At 35.2% G+C, this 18,601-nt stretch overlaps 1 protein-coding gene across 2 annotated transcripts; it reads left to right on the forward strand.

Moving 5' to 3' along the window:
• The first annotated feature begins 5,745 nt into the window (after nt 1–5,745).
• On the forward strand, nt 5,746–17,546 carry LOC125811284 (uncharacterized). Of its 2 annotated transcripts, XM_049490789.1 has the most exons (10): nt 5,746–5,840; nt 7,087–7,150; nt 7,223–7,358; nt 7,927–9,224; nt 9,666–9,846; nt 9,928–11,167; nt 12,345–12,475; nt 12,566–13,335; nt 15,851–15,963; nt 17,226–17,546. In XM_049490789.1, exons 2-10 carry the CDS (start codon nt 7,112–7,114, stop codon nt 17,506–17,508), a joined length of 4,191 nt encoding a protein of 1,396 aa, XP_049346746.1. In that variant the 5' UTR covers nt 5,746–5,840; nt 7,087–7,111; the 3' UTR covers nt 17,509–17,546. The 2 variants fall into 2 exon arrangements, with proteins under 2 accessions (XP_049346746.1, XP_049346745.1); XM_049490788.1 differs by having other exon boundaries at nt 9,666–11,167.
• The last annotated feature ends 1,055 nt before the right edge of the window (nt 17,547–18,601 follow it).

Below are 18,601 nucleotides of genomic sequence, written 5' to 3' on the forward strand. Positions count from 1 at the left end.
TGTGGAAGCTAAAAGTAATTTAATATCTGAAGTGGGGAAAAGCCCAAGATATCTGAATATATATAAAATATATGAAGAGTATAATGATGATTGAAAACAACACTAACAACTCAAGTTGAATCTAATCTATGTCTGAGAGCCTCTGACTGATCTGATTTGTTAGGACACACCCCCAACTAACTCTAACAAAACTGAAACTGAAAAGTGAATACTGAATAGTAAAGCATGTCTATCGTCCTTGAAGTATGAGGACTCACCACTAAAATTGTTGAGTACGGACTGGAAGTCGAGCTAAGCGTGGTCTGGATGTTGAGCGCCTGAACTATAACATACAACGATGTAGCGCAAAAACAGGCGTCAGTACTTTGAATGTACTGAGCATGCGAGATATATGCTAAGCTGAACAATATAGAAACTAAACATGGAAATAGATATACTGAAGCATAACTAAAAGCTAAGTTGGATGCAATGACCACATACTAATCATAAAGATATAACATGTTGAACTGAATACTGAAATAAATATTGAATACATGGTCAATGCAGCATGAATTAGACTGTGGGATATACTATTAACAGACATAAACCACGTGAGCTAAATGTGGAGTCTGATTTATACGCCCTATTGAGAGGACCCAATATACGTTGCTAGGGTATAAAGGCATGATTATGGCGTGATCACTAAAACTGATGCCCAACAGAGGGGACTTATAAACCTGCGATGGTACATACTTCTAGGACTTGAGAGTACGTTGAACCTTAGTCCAACTCAATGCTAAGCTTACTCCCATTTGAATATAAAGCTAAAAATGTAACTGTAATACCGAATTGATCAAAATACTGATAATTATCTGAGAATGCATCATACATATACCGAAAGATATGGCATTCGAATTCTGAAGCATGATTGTTTGACTAATCTGCCTAGAAAGTATAATTCATGAAATACAGAGAATTAACACAAGTTAGGGTTTCTGAGTTTTACACATGAAACTACACTAACTCTCCAAGAAACATGTAAGTAATATCATAGAAACTATAACAGGTAAATTACAATGGATCCCTAAGATTTAGGAACCCTAGGTCTGAACAATTTATGGAGAAGCTGAAGATTTGACTGAATTCGAGGAACCTAATGGGTGAAAGGAACCCACTAGTGAAATCCCACATACCAAGTGAAGAAAACTACGGAGAAATCCTTCGAATTTTGGGGCTGAACTTGAAGGAGAGCTCTGCTTGTCCTTGAGAGAAAATTTTCACCTCTTTCTCTCATTTTCTTTCTAAGTCTAATGATTTTAGGAGAATGGGTGTTTCAGTAGTTTTTGACTAGCTTACTAGGCTTAGACGAAGTAAAACAGTGTAGTTTAAGTATCAAACGGCATAGTTTAAGTACCAAACGACGTAGTTTAAGTACCAAACGTACAGGGGAAAAGATAATTATGACCCCAACTAAAAACTGATTAGGTGACTGAGAAGAGGAGCTTCACGGGCCGTCTAAGGCATCATGGCCCATCTAGTGGGTCGTGGTGTTGCCTTGCCCGATAGGGCTTTACTAACACGGGCATAACTTCTTACTCTGGCTTAGTATTAGGCAAACTTGGTGGCCTTGGAAAGAGGACTCAAATGTATTTAATTTAATAGGTCATGACCCACCTAATTCATTTTGTGCTGAAAGATATGATCGTTTGAAGTTGACCAAAAACTCAAAGTCTGATAATTCTCTTTCATGGATGACTTCATGATTCATGTAAAGCTTCACGGACCGTCTAGGCGTATGTGGTCCTTCACAATGGCCTTACGGTGCAACCTCACTATCTCGGTGACTTGTACGGACCCCTAGTTGGGTCGTCCAAGTCATCACGGGGCGTCTCGGGGACTCCTGCCTAGGGGCAACCTTGGATGGTCTCACGATGCCCTTAACGGGTCGTGGACCCCTAAACGGCCCATCTAAGGTACCGTTAAGGGTACATGGTCCATTTTGGGTTCGTGGACTTGCTTGTATCCTTTCTAGCCCATTCTCAAAGTCTGAGGTGTTACAAGTGAGATGAGTGGACTCCTTATAAGGCTTGTGCAATCTCCCCCCCCCCCCCCCGCCCTTTGATTTATTTTTTGGGGTGTGAGTTATGCTCGAGGTCTAATTTAACATGGTATCAGAGGTAAGTTCCATCTCACCCAATGTTGGAGCCCTTCAAAATCAAAATTCTCCACGCACCAGATGGTAAGCACTAGGTGTGAGGTAGGGTGTTAAAGAATGAGAAGTGTCCAACATTGGTGGTTTGTGATATTGGGTGGACTCCTTATAAGGTTTGGGCAATCTCTCTCCTTTTGAGCTAGTTTTTGTGGTGTGAGTTAAGCCCAATGTCTAATTTAACATGGTATCAGAGTCAAGTTCCATCTCACCCAATGTTAGAGCCCCCCAAAATCAAAATTGTCAACGCACCAAATGCTAAGCACTACTGTGATGTGGGGTGTTAAAGAGAGGCGGAGTGTTAAAGAATGAAAAAGTTTCACATTGGTGGTTAGTAAGATGGGTGGACTCCTTATATGACTTAGGCAATTCCCCTCCCCTTTGAGCTAGCTTTTGGGGTGTGAGCTAGGCCTAAGACCTAATTTAATAGTAGCAATTCCTTATTCTTCTAAAACATTTTTTTATCATTATTATGCATAAATATTTTTTTTCTTTATACATTGCTATTGAGCGATTGTTGAGGCAGCAACATCATTGATTTATAGAGATGATGAGTAAAATGTTTCCCTCTTTTTATTAAGTACTAGTAGAAAGATACTTTATTAAATGAGAACACTGTGAAATTAGTTAGTTCACCATTGTAAGTTTTCATTGATATTTGGTGAGTTGATACTCATCTTTAATTGTTGTATCCAATTGTATAGTTTAATTTCTAAATTCTACTCTTAAAAGTTGAAAAAAGAAGGTACTTTCATTATGATGGTTTTCTTTTAGCATGTAAGAATTTTTGGGGCAAGAATATGCTATTATTAACTTTTTAGGTAAAACTATTTATGCATAGATGGCTCATAAATGTCTTGAAAGTTTTTTCTCTTCTAACTTCTAGATTTACTTTCTCCGGAACTAGATTTTGGTTCGATCATGGGCATGAGTCTCTGGTCGGGACTGTTGCTCCTTTAAATCGAGGGTCCATTGAAATAATTTTTCTATCTCTAGGTAAGGTCTGTGTACACTATATTCTTTCCACACCCCACATTGTGGAATTTTACTGGTATGTTGTTATTGATATTGCATATAAATGGGTCAAGATGTGCACAAAATATAGGATGAGATCTCTAAAACCACTGCTTGAACATGAGCGACCAACTTTGTCCTTCAATGAATATCACATATTACACATTAGTTATGTTTCCATTTATTAGCATGTTTTGCTTTAAAGGACTCGAGATTCTGCCACATATCCTATGATTGATATTTTGATCATTCGTGGCAATCAAACTTTGAGCTATCAATTACTTTATGTTTAGAGAAACTTCACATAAATCAAGATCAAACTCTTCTTGAACATTCGAAAACGTTGTAGAATTTTCTTTATACCTTGATGTTAATTGATATTGACACAATAAACTATGGAACTAATTAAAGTCATGAGTAATTTCATGTAGTGTTCAATTTCAACTTATCTAACTGCAGATGACAAATCTATGATTCTAAAAGCGATAGAAGAAGAAAAAGCTACAATCATCAACCAAAAGAAATAACTTTGAAGTTTAATGTTTTATTTTATTTAACTCTAAGTTGAGATGATTAGAAGAGAGTTGGTTTGTGGGATATTAGCCACCCTACATTTTTTTTTGTCCAGATGGAATGGAACTTTGCTTGAGAGGTGTGGATGAAACAATAATGTTATGAGCTATCAGTAAAGAATTTGTAAACATTTGAGCTTTATACGAAGCTCTTAATATAGTTATTCGATTTTTTTGAAACTATATCATGCTTAACATGATTTATTTGAACAATTTTACACTTATATTTATCCTTTATATTTGCCTTTCTGATGTTGGTGTACAAATGTGACGTCCTTGTATGTGGCATGCTATAATTGTCATGTTATAAAGCTACTTAATATGTTTATATGTCACTTGCAATATCTGTAGGTGCAAATATTTTTATGAAGACTATTATCAACGTGGTGAAAGATTCAGTCACATATATAAATGATGTTTAATGAATGTTAAAAAAATTCATCATTTATTTGGGACACAACATTCATATATAGAAGTTTCACTCTTAGATGCATTTACATATTATGAGTAGTAATTTGTATGCAAACTTCTATACCTTTAGCTTGATGCCACTTTATTCTTTCTAGTGTTTTATAACAACTTGGAGATAATCACAATTAATCAAATGACATAGTTCAACAATTAAAATTAAAATTAAATAAAAACAACTACTCTAATTTAGAACATTGAGCCCGCAAAGCAGGTCATCCCTAATCTAGTAGTTTTATTTTATTAATATTATATAGAAAGGAGAGTTGAGCTTCCTTGTTAACTAGAGTTCGGGGATTTTTATTTTTATTTTTATTTTTGTGTTGCATAAATTTGCTTATTGTACAATTATTATTTTACATTTTGTTTGGATGGTTGTTATGTATTGTTTCATAATATATTGTATTGTATTATATCGTTTTGAATGAATACAATGTTTGGATAGATTGTATCGTTATTCGTCGGTTTATAATATCACACATCTATAATTTGAATGATAAACCTACAAGAAAGTAGGGTACAAGGTAAAGCTACGATGAGAAGGTAGGGTAAAAAATAAAATATAATAATAAATAATAAATAAAAATAAAATAACAAAAAAAATATTAAGATAATGACGATTATGCCAAATCAATAGTTAAATAAAAGGGAAAAAAGGACGAATATACCCATGAACTTTCGTAAATGGTATGGAACTTTTGGCTAAAATCATCCCTAAGTATGACTTAAACCTAAAGTACATCCTTATATTATATAAGTGAAACAAAAACATTCGTGCAATATCCAAAAAGTTGCAAGATTGATCCTTCTATCTATTTTTTTAAGAAACTAAAGCCACCAACAAGGAAAATATGTCAAGTCAAATGAATATATGTACACATGGTTAAGCTAGTCAAGTTGGGTGATATTTCTAATTTTTAGAAATTAAGGGTTTAAATCATATTCAGACAAAATATATTAAAATTCTAAATATTCTTTGTAAAAAGAATGACCAAATACATTTCCAACTTCAAAAAATTTCAAATAAAGTAATTATTTTTTATTTTCATAACTAAACGCTTACATAATTTCACTAAATTTCCAGCATTTCTGTACATTGTATAAAATGTGAATTGCATTGTATATAACGTACATACGTAGTAAATATTTTATTAAGGAAAACCTCTAAATAGTTGGGCGTAATATTTTTTAAAATAATTTTTTTTACATAATTTTTCTAAACATCGAAACTTACTATATAAATATTTCAAGACTTATGTATTGTTGCAAGTTAATTTACTTGTTGATGCAAAAATTATATAAACTAATAACATACAAAATTTAAATTATGAGAATAAAAGATTCATTTTATAGCCATATCCTTATTTATTTTAGGATTTTGATCTTCTCGTCATTTAAAAAAAATATTTTTTATTGATTCAAACGGTTTCTTAACAAAAATAGACGAAGGATGATTGAGTTACATTGACTAATGATTTTAGCCCAAAAAAACTCTTGCCCTAACTGTCGGTTTTCCCACAAAGAGATGACATTGCTGATATGAATTCCTCTTCTCCTGCAAATTCTCATTCGCTGTGTTCAAAGTTGTCATCTTTGTGGCTTTGAGGTACTGTCTTTTCTCCATGCCCTACATATTTGTTTTTACCATATTTAATTTTCTTGAAGAAAAGATGTTCGGTCTTTACTCAAGATCTGTGTGGTTACAATTTTATATCTGAATGAGAGTGAAGCTCTTTATGCATATATATATATATATATATATATTTATTTATTAATATGAATGTCTACTTCTCCGCCAACATCATTTTTTTGCCACAAGTGGTTCTGGGGTTTTAGCAGTGGGTTTCCACATTTCAGTCAACTGGGTTTTTTCCCAAACAGAGAATTTCTCCAAAGATTGTAAATTCTTGATTTTCGTGACAAGGATGGGCTCCTGTGATAGGTCCCCATATCCTGACTGATGGTGTTTTCATACATTTAGTAGGACTTAGGAGAGATTAAGTTCCTTTCCCTTGTTTAGGAGGACTTCATTTTTTTTTGGGTATCTTCTTCCATATCATTTGGGAATGGAAAGTCTGGAGGTTCCGGTGGATCTGGTGGCTTCGGGAGGGGATTATGTTATTCATGTTGGGGATCATGGGAACCATCTAGAGGAGACTGTTCAGAAAACCTTTGGAGAGTTTTTTTTTGTTTGTAAACAAAGCTGACATTATCTTATAACAACAACTTTTTGCCTCAAGGTTGTGTATTAGAGATGAGAAAGAAATATATCGAGATGTGCAACAGACATATACTTTGTCAAAACAACAATGAGGTTCCATAAAAAATTATGGAAGAATGTGTAAAATCAATTGATGTATCTTATTTGTTGGTAACTGAGATACCAAACTTTCAATGTAGATATTGAAGTTAATCTAACATTGGTCAAATGGTGTTTTTTTCATTCTTGTTTATATGAGCTGAAACAACTAAACTGCACTATGAGCACAAGTGCTCTTATACTAGTAATAGAAATAAGGGAAACTCCTTATATGAGTTGATAACCGTGCGAGTTCAGCAACCCTCAATGATAGTAGCAGATCCGACCCGGTTTGATATCCGCTGCTTATGCGTGGATGATTAAATCCAAACCGACTTGATATTCATATGCCTGTGTCCGTCCACTTCTAAAGTTTAAGAATTCAAAAATAGGGTTTAACCAAGGGGTTTTAAGTTAGCTGTAATAGCAGTTGAGTGAACCTTTTGAATTCTAGGGTTTAGTCTAGGGATTTATGCAGCCCTTCTTTCCATGTGTATGCATAAGTTTCTCGAGATTATATTGATTTTAAGCTAATATATGTGTGAAGGAACATCAATCGCGGACGCTGTAATGATAAAAGAAGATCTTACAAATCCCTGCTGCATTGCTGTAAGTATTCAGGTTTAACATTTCTATTTACTACTTCTGTTGATTTTTGCTGATTTTGGATTGTCTTTGTAGTGGAAAGACAAGTACAGTAAATTGAAAGATGGCTACACAAAGCTTGAAGATCGAAGAAATGCTCTTCGTAAAGGTCTCTCCATTTACGAGGAACAAGTCTCCAAAATGCAGGCAGAAAATTTATCTCTCAGGAAAGGTATAGTTACTTTCACTTTAGATTCACATCCCCTTTGATTTCTGAATATGAGATTTGAGTAATAACTTAAAAGAGAAGCACTGAGTAATTCGTAAATTATTAAATAAAAAGAAGTAAAACACTGGAATTTAATGTCTAGGAGTTTGACCATGCCAGGCTGCCTGGTGAATTAGTCCAGGCGTGCAAGTTCGCTGAGACTCCACACTGGTTAAAGAAAATTCTACCAATAGTTTGACTATACACTGGTTGCCAGTTGAATTCGTCAAAGTGCCTGTAAGGTGGCTCAGCCACCTCATTAAGAAAGTGCCTAGGAATTTAAACACGTCATCTTGATTGGTGTCATTAAAATTTGGTGCGTACCTACATTCTAAACGCAGAGACAATACTGTATGGTTAGAAGCTTACATTCTTTGATCTTGTTTAACTTTGGTAGTGAGAGTCTGTTCCCCTTGTTGAATGCATGCCTTGTTTCTTGTCAGAGACATACGTTGATTTGACACTGTATTTTGTTTGATTTCATGGAAATGACACATTGATTTGCTGCTATATTTTGTATGATTTTTTCCAGATCTTGGGGATGAGAAAGTTAGGGCAAACAATGAGGAGGAAAAAATAAAGGAATCTGCTTTAAGGGTTTCTTTAGAGAGTGAAGTTGCTGGGTTGAAGAATGAGATTCTTTCCTTGAAGAAAAAATTGGTGGCTGATGATGGAGGTAGAGAAATTAGAGAGCTTAAGGAGCATCTCTCTGAGAGGGAAACAAAGATAAATGAACTAAAGGAGCTTGTTGAGAAAGAACGAGTGAGAGCAGAGTCGGAGAAAAAGAAGGCTGAGTTGGAGAGGAAAAAGGCAGACGACTTGAGGACAAAATTGAAGATTGAAAAAACAAGGGCTGATGAAGAGAGGAGGAGACTTGCTGATGCTGAAAGGAAAAGAGCAGAAGTAAATAGGCTTAGTTTGGAAAATCTGAAAAAGGAAGCTGATCAAGTGAAATCGAAGTTAGCTTTGGTTATTTTGGAGTTTGAAGATGCTAAGAAGAAGCTGGAGGCAGAAAGAGAAAACACATCTAAAGAGAGAAAACGTGCAGATGCAGCAGGGATGAAAACTGTAGAGCAAAAAAAGATTGCAGAAGCCAACCGCAAAATGGCCATGGATGAAAAAAGTCGTGCTACTGCTCTATTTCGGCAGTTGGAACAGGATAGACAAAAGGTTGATAATTTGAAGAAGGAGATTGGTGAACTCATGCCATCTGGTAAAATGGTTAACATCGTATCTAGTGAAGGGACAACTGTAGGAACTGCTCAATTATCATCTGAGCTTGGTCCAGTGGCAGTGGATAGAGATGTTACCATGGTAGAGGTTGCTCTGATTTCTGACGCAGCCCAAAGAAAGCTCCAGGAAATGGAACATAGGGTGGTGGATGAGAAAAGGCGTGTTAAATCAGAGATGAAAAAAGTGGAAAAGCAAAGAAAGGCTGCAGAAGCATATAAAAAGAAGGCATCTGAAGAAAAAGATCGTGCTGATCAGCTATCTGAAGCGGTTGAAAAGTACACAAAACAGGTTGAAGAACTGCAGAAGGAAATTAAAATGCTAATTTCTGCAAGGTCGTTAGCTGATTGTCCTCTTCACATGTCTGATAGTAATGTGCATGCTGAAACTGGTAAAGTTAAGCTGTTGAAGAAGCAATTGAAGTTTGAAAAGAAGCTGGTGAACCATGTCAAAAAAGTTGCCAAGTTAGAAAAAGCGCATAATGATGTTATACAACAGCAACGCCTACTTAGCATAAAGCAGGAGGTTGTTCACTTCTTAAGACGTCTAAATATGTTGGATGGTTGCTTCTTTCAAGATGATGAGCATGACCTGGAAAAGGTTTGTTTCTCTCGTGCTTGGTATCGTTAAAACTCTTATATAGTAAGGAAGGTGTTTTTTATTAAGTTTTTTCTCAAGAAACCTTGGGGAAGTATGCATTATATTTGGTAATTTTCAACCAGAACTGGAGTTGGTAGAAACAGAAATTGTGACTGTTTGAACAATTAGCTTAACATTTTTCAAGAATTTGTTGAACTTCATTAAAATTGCTTTTTTGACTATTTTTGAAGCCATGGGCACTCTTGCAGAATGTTCAGCAAAATTTTGAAAATAGTATATGATATGTTCAGAAGAGCTCACTCCTCTATACCTGCTCCATTTTTCATATAGACACCCATTTAATTTACTTTGGTTTGTCTTTATTCCTTCAATTCCTTTAATTAAATTGATGCAAACTATGTTTCTATGGTTTCTTGATGATTTGATCTTCCTGATGTGCAGGTTTGCAGCTTCAACTTGAAAAACAATTATTCTGGTTTGAAAGCTTGTGATATGCACTGCCATCTTGGGAATGACTCGGTGCAGTTAGCTGCTGTAGTGTCTGATCCATCCAAGCAAAAGATAAAACGTAATGTACCTTCGCTTCCTATATGTGGAGGGAACAACCCTGAATCAATATCAGGTATTAACTCTAAATTGGAGCCTTTGCTTAGAGGTTCCAACAAAAAAGTGTTACAGAGTTCTGCCATGAATTCCAGTTCAGCATCTTTTTCTAACAGGCTATTGGTGGGCTCACAGGAAAGATGTGCTTCTATCACAACATCAGCTAATTCAGCTGAAGGAAAATTGGACATAGAACCGACCATCTCAAGTTTATCTGGAGATGCAAGAAAAAAGTGCAACAAGAATGTTGTAGCAATTGCTGAAAGTAATGTCAAGAGTCCTATCAGTTGTATTTATACTGGGAGGACGGCCTCACATCATAAGAGGATGAGCAGATCTATTGATGCCATTGAATATAATGGAAACTTGAATTCCGAGGGTAACAAGTGGCAAAGACAGTTGTCACAAAAGATCTCTTTACATGATGGTATGTTAAATAGTAGAACAGATAGACTTCATGATGAGAAAAAGCATTTGGTAGCTGACATTCAACATGACTCGTTCGGCGAACATTTTAGATCTACCAAGAAGAGAAAAACATCCTGTGAACTAGGCCTGCAGCTTTTAAACAATAATAGTGTGGCAAAGACAAAGTTCGACAGTTCTGGTGTCAAATCTGATGTCTGCACACATCAATCTCCAAATGTCTATAGCCTTCCAGAAACTGCCCAGGATTGCAAGGATGGGGAACACAATGATCTTGGAGATATTGATGAACTTGTCAGTGGGGATTATATAAAGCTTCTCAATTTGGATAATGATACAGATGAAGAGTCTTATCGTCTAGCAATTGAAATGCCTTTATCGCCTACACTTCCTGAAATTCAGTGCCATAGCAGTGTGGCACTTGTCCCGATTAACACACCTTTATATGAGGGATTCTTAAATACAAGGGAGACTGTGGCTTCATCAGGCAATTGTGATGTCATCAATGTGGAAATCAATTCTAATAAATTAAAACACCCTACCATAGATCCTCCAAAAAAATCATCATTACCTGAGAAAAAAGATCATGTTGATTCATCTAAGAGATTAAACCTTGACACAGCTTGCGAGTTATCCTGCAGTTCCTATCCAGATACATTGGAAGCATTGGGCAGGTCAGACCTAGCTGCTCCTGCTAGTGAGGGGCTGCAGATTTCATCGGAAAGGAGAGTCGTCTCATTACAGGATGGGTTTGCCAAGTATTGTGTCATCTTTTCAAATAACAATGATGAGAAAACCATTTCAAGTGTTTACCATGCTACCAGCCGTTGTCTTGCTCAATGCTCAGTATCATCAGATACTTCTCTTAGGAGTATTCTGGTCACTCTTTTGAATCTTCAAGAAATTTCAAATGAGTAAGCTAAGCTATTCTATTTTGAGTTGAGTTTCGTGCTTACTTTGCATTGGACATACGTATATTTGTCATACATTTTAAAATTCTTTACTTGTTAGTCTAAAAAGGTTTACTTCGCTTTTCTTTTAAAATTTAAAATTTACTATGTAATTACATTTGTGCAACCAATGACTCAGGGAGTTGCTCTGTAATTACGTGATACATATTTATTTTTTTGAAACTACTAGGTTGTGTTCTTACTACCCAGTAATTAGTAATTGCACATTGATTTGTAAACACACCCTAAGAGTTAGAAGGTAGGATTTAGCCCAAGGCTAGCCTAAGGTCAAATGGCCATGAATTAAATATTCAAATATATGTCACTTGATAGACTGATCTTTTAGATGTCTTACACCATAAGTTTTATGCTCGTACAATATTTGGTATTCATGTTTCTTCATGGTGGTAGGATATCCAATAATCATGTGCTTATCTCCCAAAAGAAGTACCTTTCAAGTATCTATATTGTTGTTTTCTTGTAATATGACACAATGATGTTGCTCTGCTCAATTTTACTTCCAACTGGTACTAAGAAATTAGAAGGCTTAGTTAGCTCACATCTAGAGGTACTTGGCATCAATGGAATAATGGATAGACAGTACTAACTTTTTCTGGTCAACTTTAAAATGGGGGTATTACTTGTTGATTATGTCCAAGCTTTTAATCTGTATTCTTGAATCACAACCTTTTGACATCCCAAGCTCATAAACTGTGCCTGTTTGTTACAACTGAAAAACACTTTTTCTTTTGGCACATGTTGATTTTGTTCAGAAAGGATGATTTACAACATGGAAATGGAATCACTTGTTATTAGGTTGTGATGATAATGTATGGAAGGTTTATATAATTTTATTGATAAATTATGCTGGATTGTTTTTTCTAATCTATTTTCTAGATGCCTTATTTCATACAGCGATCTGGAGGGTTTACATATTTTAAGTTATTTGCAAAAGTTTAAGATGCTCTCGGCCAAATTGTCATTCATAGGCATGTAGGATGTTCTTAGTTTATGTGCATTAGTCTCGTCCTTGTCCATGTCAAGTGTTATGCCTATGCTTCATTAGCTAGCAAATGTTTTCAAATTTGATATGTTGATATCAAAGATGAGCTAACATTTTATCCCTTCCCACTTTTTTTAGGGAGAAGACATGTGTCTTCTTTTCACTCTTACTTCTCTACATTTCTGATACTGCAACGAGAGCCTTTGGAGATGATTGGGAGAGAGACCTGATCCTTTTCATAAATTCTGTTGCTCAGCATATATATACAGGTTCTTGCCTTTTGTCTATTTAGATTAAGATGTTTCCTGGAAACTTCACAATGTATATGCTAAGCAGCTCCTAATCTTCCGTATTTGCAGAACTCTCACATGAAGATATGAGAAGGATATTTGTGGAGTCTTGCAACTTGTATGATGTACTTTCTCTTGTGGAGGATTTTCTTTTGCATGGTAAATTGCTGGTGCATGCTGTAAGTTCTGATTCAAAGCTTGCGTCCAATTCAGGAATCCATCTTATTTTGGATGGTCGTAGTATAAGCTTGTGCAAGCAACCAGCTCCTACTCAGTTGTTGCTAACTGGAGGAATTTTTCTAGCATCAGTATGTGCCGCGTTTGACCATATTGGTTTTGTTTATGAGGCTTCCTGCAACATTTTAAGGACGCTGAGATCTGATGCTCTAAATATTCTTCATATATTTGCCTATCTATGTGGTACTAAATATATTACCCTCAAAGAGTATGGCTTAGCTATGACTGTGGTGAAGTCATTGGTGATGCTTATTCACAATAATAGATCATCTCCTAATCCTCTTTCTTGTGTTGCATCTACAGTTGAGTCTTTGTCTAAGATTTGTTCAGGTAGTAAGTGCCCGTTTTCAGAGAGTGCAGCTACCATGGATGTTGTTGCATCCTCACTCTTGGATAGACTTAAGAGTTATTCTTGCTCTGCTGTGGGGTTGGATTTGATGGAATCATTGAACTCATCAAGACAAGGAATCAAATGTGATGGAAACAAAACTGAGGAATCCACAGATAATGTAGATTTAGTACAGTCAGCATATGTTACTTTGGGGGATTCAAGCCAGTTCATTGATACCCTTGCACTGGTGGAGCTTGTTGCAGGTTTCATGGTATGATTCTTATTTTATTAGTATACTCTGTAATCTTGTGAAATTCTTTCCTCTTTATTGGTTCTCTTTTATTTCTCTTGATCCAGGTCTAAAGAAAGTATGAGCATTTGAGTGCTATTAGGATATTTTTCTTGAATGAATGACATTGTTATATCAGGAGACTGTCATTTCTTTTATAAATGTTAAAAGTTCCGACTGAATATATTATCAATAGTTAGTGGCTTAATCCTCCCAAAAAAATCTTATCACAAGGCATTGGTATGGACTTTTGAATACTACTGGCTTCTTTGTGACTTGCTAATCTTAATAAAATTATGTCACCTTATCTAAAGAAAAAACATAGTTTCGGGTATTGCTGTCCTTTTGCTAATTTTAATAGTATGTTCTTTTTGTGCATTCTTATAGAATGTTTCAGCATTTGCACATTGTCTTCCATCATTTTCTAGTATCCATATTTAGGAACTCCACTTGCAAGGGGAGAGGCAAAATCTGTTCGTTGTTGCTCATTCAGTAGTGGATGCTGATTTTTTAAAAGTAATTACTGCACCATTTCTTATTGTTTTTTTTAACTTGGTAACTTTGTATTATAATCACAACAATACATGGGTTGTACTGAAACCTTGTATACAGATGAACTCCAAACTTCAATGTTCTATGTCTATATCGAGTCTAAAACATCAATTATAGAGACAGTTTCATTTAAGTATAAATGGTTACACCAAAAACATAACAACAAAATGCAGTGAAGTTTAACTTTCTGCACATTATTCTACATGCTTTCTAAACACCTAGAATTCCTCTTTTCCAGATTGCCCACTATATTGAAGCAGGGATAATTCTCCATCTACCTCTGTCTTTAGCATGTACACCTGCCTCTTTAGAGCTTCAGTGACTCTCCTAGGCATCTTCCAGGAAATGCCTTTGAGGCTAATGAACACCCTCCATAACTGTTGAGTATATTTGCAGTGTGGAAATAGATGGTTTGCAGTTTTTGAGGTTTCCCCACATAGGAAATATCTAGAACATAAGGTTATCCCCCTTTTCATTGCATTATCCTGAGTCAGAGTTGCTTCCTTAGCTATTAGCCATATGAAGCATGACACTTTATAAGGAATTCTGCACTTCCAAATTTGTTTCCATGGCCAAGTCGGGTTCTGTTGACTTGGTTGCTCCATCAACCTGTAAGCTGCCCCTACTTTAAATATGCCTTTACTGTCAGCTTTCCACCATAACACATCCTCATATGTCTGGAGTCCATTAAAATTTCCAACAATGTTGATAAATTCTGCCACCCTCATCACTTCCAAGTCATTAAATTGTCTCCTGAAATTGAAGTTCCATCCCTGCTGTCTACATCTCTGCTATGGTCCTTTGTTGATAAAGAACTAGATTGTAAATATTAGGGAAAAGAAGTTCCAGATTACCCATGTCATGCCATTCTACCTTCCAGAATTTGGTCTTATTCCCATTGCCCACTTTCACCTTAGAGTTGGATGGAAAAGGAGCAACTCTTTCTTAAAAGTAAATTTTTTGGCATGGGAATTTGAATCCACTCCAATTCCTTATATCTCAATGAGATGCTAATATTACAAACACGTTAACTTAATATGGGGCTTTTGCATCCTGGACTTTGTATTTGCAGAAGGATGGAAAATCAGAAAGAAAATACAAATGGATTTCATTTAAAAATCAAAATATGTTAAGGTGAATTTCATTAGGAATTACCCCATTTAATTGGATAGGAGTTATATTTCGTCCCCTTTTAGTGTTTTCAGTTAATTCTCACGCAATTTATCTCTATACTTAGTTGGTTGCGGTTTATTTTGGGCTTGAAAGGTGTACTTCTCTTTCAGTATCTTGTCCTTCTATTTTTGTTACTATCTGTTGTCTCTTGTACTTCAATATTTCAATATCATCACTTTTTGTTGTAGAAACTGTTCCTTTTTTCAGAATGCTTTGTCATGCTTTTTATAGTATTTTGTCATGATTTCTTCACTTTTTGTAGCTTCTTTTTCGATTTGTTTTGATATGCATCGGAAATAACCTCTCTACCTTTCAAGGTAGGGGTAAGGTTTGTGTACACTCTACCCTCCTACCTTCCTGAGACTCTAGTTGTGGGAGTACACTGGATATGTTGTTGTTGACTAGGTCTCATGGTGGTGCGAAATTTTCTCAATTGATTCGTCAAGTGGACATTTATGGGGAGCAATTGAAGTTGTAATGCCTACTACTTCTCTACCCAAATTCTCAACTCTTTTAACTCCTATATTGTTGTATTTGAATCTTCTTTATGCTCACTCCATCTTTTGTTGGATCTTTTTTTTCAATGGAGGATATTCTTGGAGAATCTTTTTCCTTTTAAAATAATATCTGGCATAATTCTCTTGCTCTAATGGGCTATAGGGTTTGGGGGTGGGGGGGGGGGGGGGTTCTGGGTAGGTAATTACTTTCCTTCTTTCCAGTTCACTTCTCAGAAGTTTCTGCCTAATTCTGTTATTTTTGATCTCTCAAGCAGAGCTGGGATTGGATGTTTGACAAAATTGCCTGTCCACTATTGAAGTTATTGGAATATTGTTCAACAGAGCACAATGCTGCTGCTATTACTACTCTTCTTGGTCAACTTGGAAGGTAACTGACCAAACATGGTAAATTATTTTCAGCATTTATCTTCTACATAGTGCAAGTTTTAAGTGGGGAAATATGAGAGCGATCTCTATTGGCATTTTGATTGTTGTTGATGGCCTGAGCTGCATACTTGTGTTTTTACCATTTCCTGATCATATATAATGTATTCTTTTTCTTTCGGAAATTGAAGCACATTTGTTATGAACCAAATCATTGCATTTCTTATGGGATAATATCCTGATCCTTATTATATTTCTCCCTATCCTGAAGTTTTTCCATAGTTCAATATAAGTGGCATTGCTGATACGTTTAAAGGGTTTTGTTTGGCCATCCAGAAATCTTACGACCAGTTTATCCATTCATACATGTATATGTTGACAGTTATGTACTCTGATTGATCATAGTACATCTGCTCAGGGAACCGAACGAACTCAAATTGTTTCCCAACCGTTTTCCCATTGGTGGTCTATTCTCTAGCACTCATGCAAATAAGAACTTTAATGGACACTATTGGCCTGATCTCTTTTGGACTTGCACTAACCTCAGTATTTCATTGATTTGGTAGGCAGAATTAGCACAAACCTATCTGTCTATGGGTGTTTCCAATGGAGAAAAGCTTTAAGACATGGCTATGGACATCAACAAGAAATGATAAAGTTAAAAAAAGACGTTTTTTGTAGATAGTTTACTTATATTATATTGTTACATATCAAGAAAATTAGATTTTTATTGCCTTATAGTCAGCAACATGAGTTGGAACTCTGAAGGGGTGCTAGGAAAAGTCTTCTAGGCCCTACAGAGATGAATGAACAAACTCATTCTGCATTTGCTAGAGTCTATCAACTCCTTATAAGCAATAGAAAAGATGAAATTTCACATAGTAGTTGGGTATCTGAATTTCCTTTTGTATGCATGATTTTGCAACCAGCTTTTGGAATGAGATTGACGGGGAACAGAGTTGGAATACCACAAGTCACTTTTCTTTTGAGGCATTTGATTATTTTAGATCTAGGTACCATGATTTAAGTTATGTGAATAAGTAGAGATGCTGGTCACAATCATCAGTTGGATGAAATAAATTGACCTTTGGATGGAGGGCTAGTTATTGTAACCTCAATGCTTCTATATCTTAATTGTATTTATTTTTGATAGGCATCTCCTAATTGTGTTTGTGTTTATGTTTATAGCGGCGTTTCTACATGGATATTTTTTGGTTTTATTCAGTTCATGCTAAACCGACATTTTATATATGATATCTCTTACAGGAGTGGACTTGAAGCTTTTGGATATGAAGATGTTAGGATTCAGAGATTAAGAAGCTCTTTCTGTGCATTACTTTCGCAATGCGACTCCAAAAGAATGGGTCTCCACCTCCAGTTCTCCGTTGGAATTGCTTTAGTTGGCCTAATTCCTCTTAGGTTTGAGGAACTTGTTGGAAGTAACATTGAAGCTGCACCAGCCGCAAATCCAACTGATTGCCTAAGAAAGTGGTTCTCTTTATTGAGCAGCGAGCAGCGGTTATTGTTCAAGGCTCGTATAATCTGCTAGTTGCCATAGGGAGAATGTGCAAACAAAATTTTGGGGGAGAGCAACAGTAGTTAAGGAGTTGTACAGAAAGGGAAGTTTATTTTTTTCTCTATTTTTGGTGGACCTTTGCCATTTAAGCTTTTGGATATTACTTGGGCAATCAATGCCTTTGTTCCAATTGTTTAACATTTTGGACAATGCCAACAATATTATCCATCTTTTTATTGCATCACAATCTCATAATTTTGTCATTTAATAATAGTTTTGTATGTTGTTGGAGGTCAAAAAAATTGAGGAAGAAATATGTGTTGAGGTTTGGACAAAGTCCATCCTCCCTCATTAAATTTTATTTCTTCGCTAATAAGTGACTCACTTTTTATAATTTAGTTTCATAAATCATAATGAATTATTTTGAAAATATTAAGTGCACAGAAATTTAACGTTGATTAATATTTTTTTTTACTTTTGTGCATAATTTGCTCACTTAAATCATATTATACTTGCATGATCATTTACAGGGGCAGATCCATCCTTAGCCAGAAAATTACATATATATTGACACATCTTGACACAAGTTAAATGTTTAGTCTAGTGGTTAATTCATTGTGAAAATTCTTTGAGGTTGTGTATTCTAATTCTTCCAACTAGCCTGACATATCTTAATAACAATCTTCTGCTAATTTATTTTGTACTTCATATATATTTTTATGACAATTCAAATTCGTAGCTATTTACAAATTCGTAAAATATTTCTGCCACAAAAGTCAAACTAGAAAAGCTTATTTCCCATTTTGCTACAGTAACTAATAATCATGACAATAATTACCTAAATAGCTACAACTCTATTACTACAATAGAATCTTGTAGCTAGTTATAGATTTTTTCCACACGATAAACGTTATTGTGGTAATAGTTAAATGATATAGCCATGTCTTTTTCGCCATAGAAAATTTTGTAGCTAATTATTATTTTTTGCCACGAGTTAAAACTTATTATAGTAATAGTAACTCTTTAGCTACAATAAACTATTTAAAATAATATGTTTGTATTAATACTTTACCCAAAAAAACCATTAAAATCTAACAAAATCTCTAAATTTGTTAGTTTAATTTGA

This window comes from Solanum verrucosum, unplaced genomic scaffold (genome assembly GCF_900185275.1).
Source record: "Solanum verrucosum unplaced genomic scaffold, falcon-dt-bn FXZP01000109.1, whole genome shotgun sequence".
Lineage (NCBI taxonomy): Eukaryota > Viridiplantae > Streptophyta > Magnoliopsida > Solanales > Solanaceae > Solanum > Solanum verrucosum.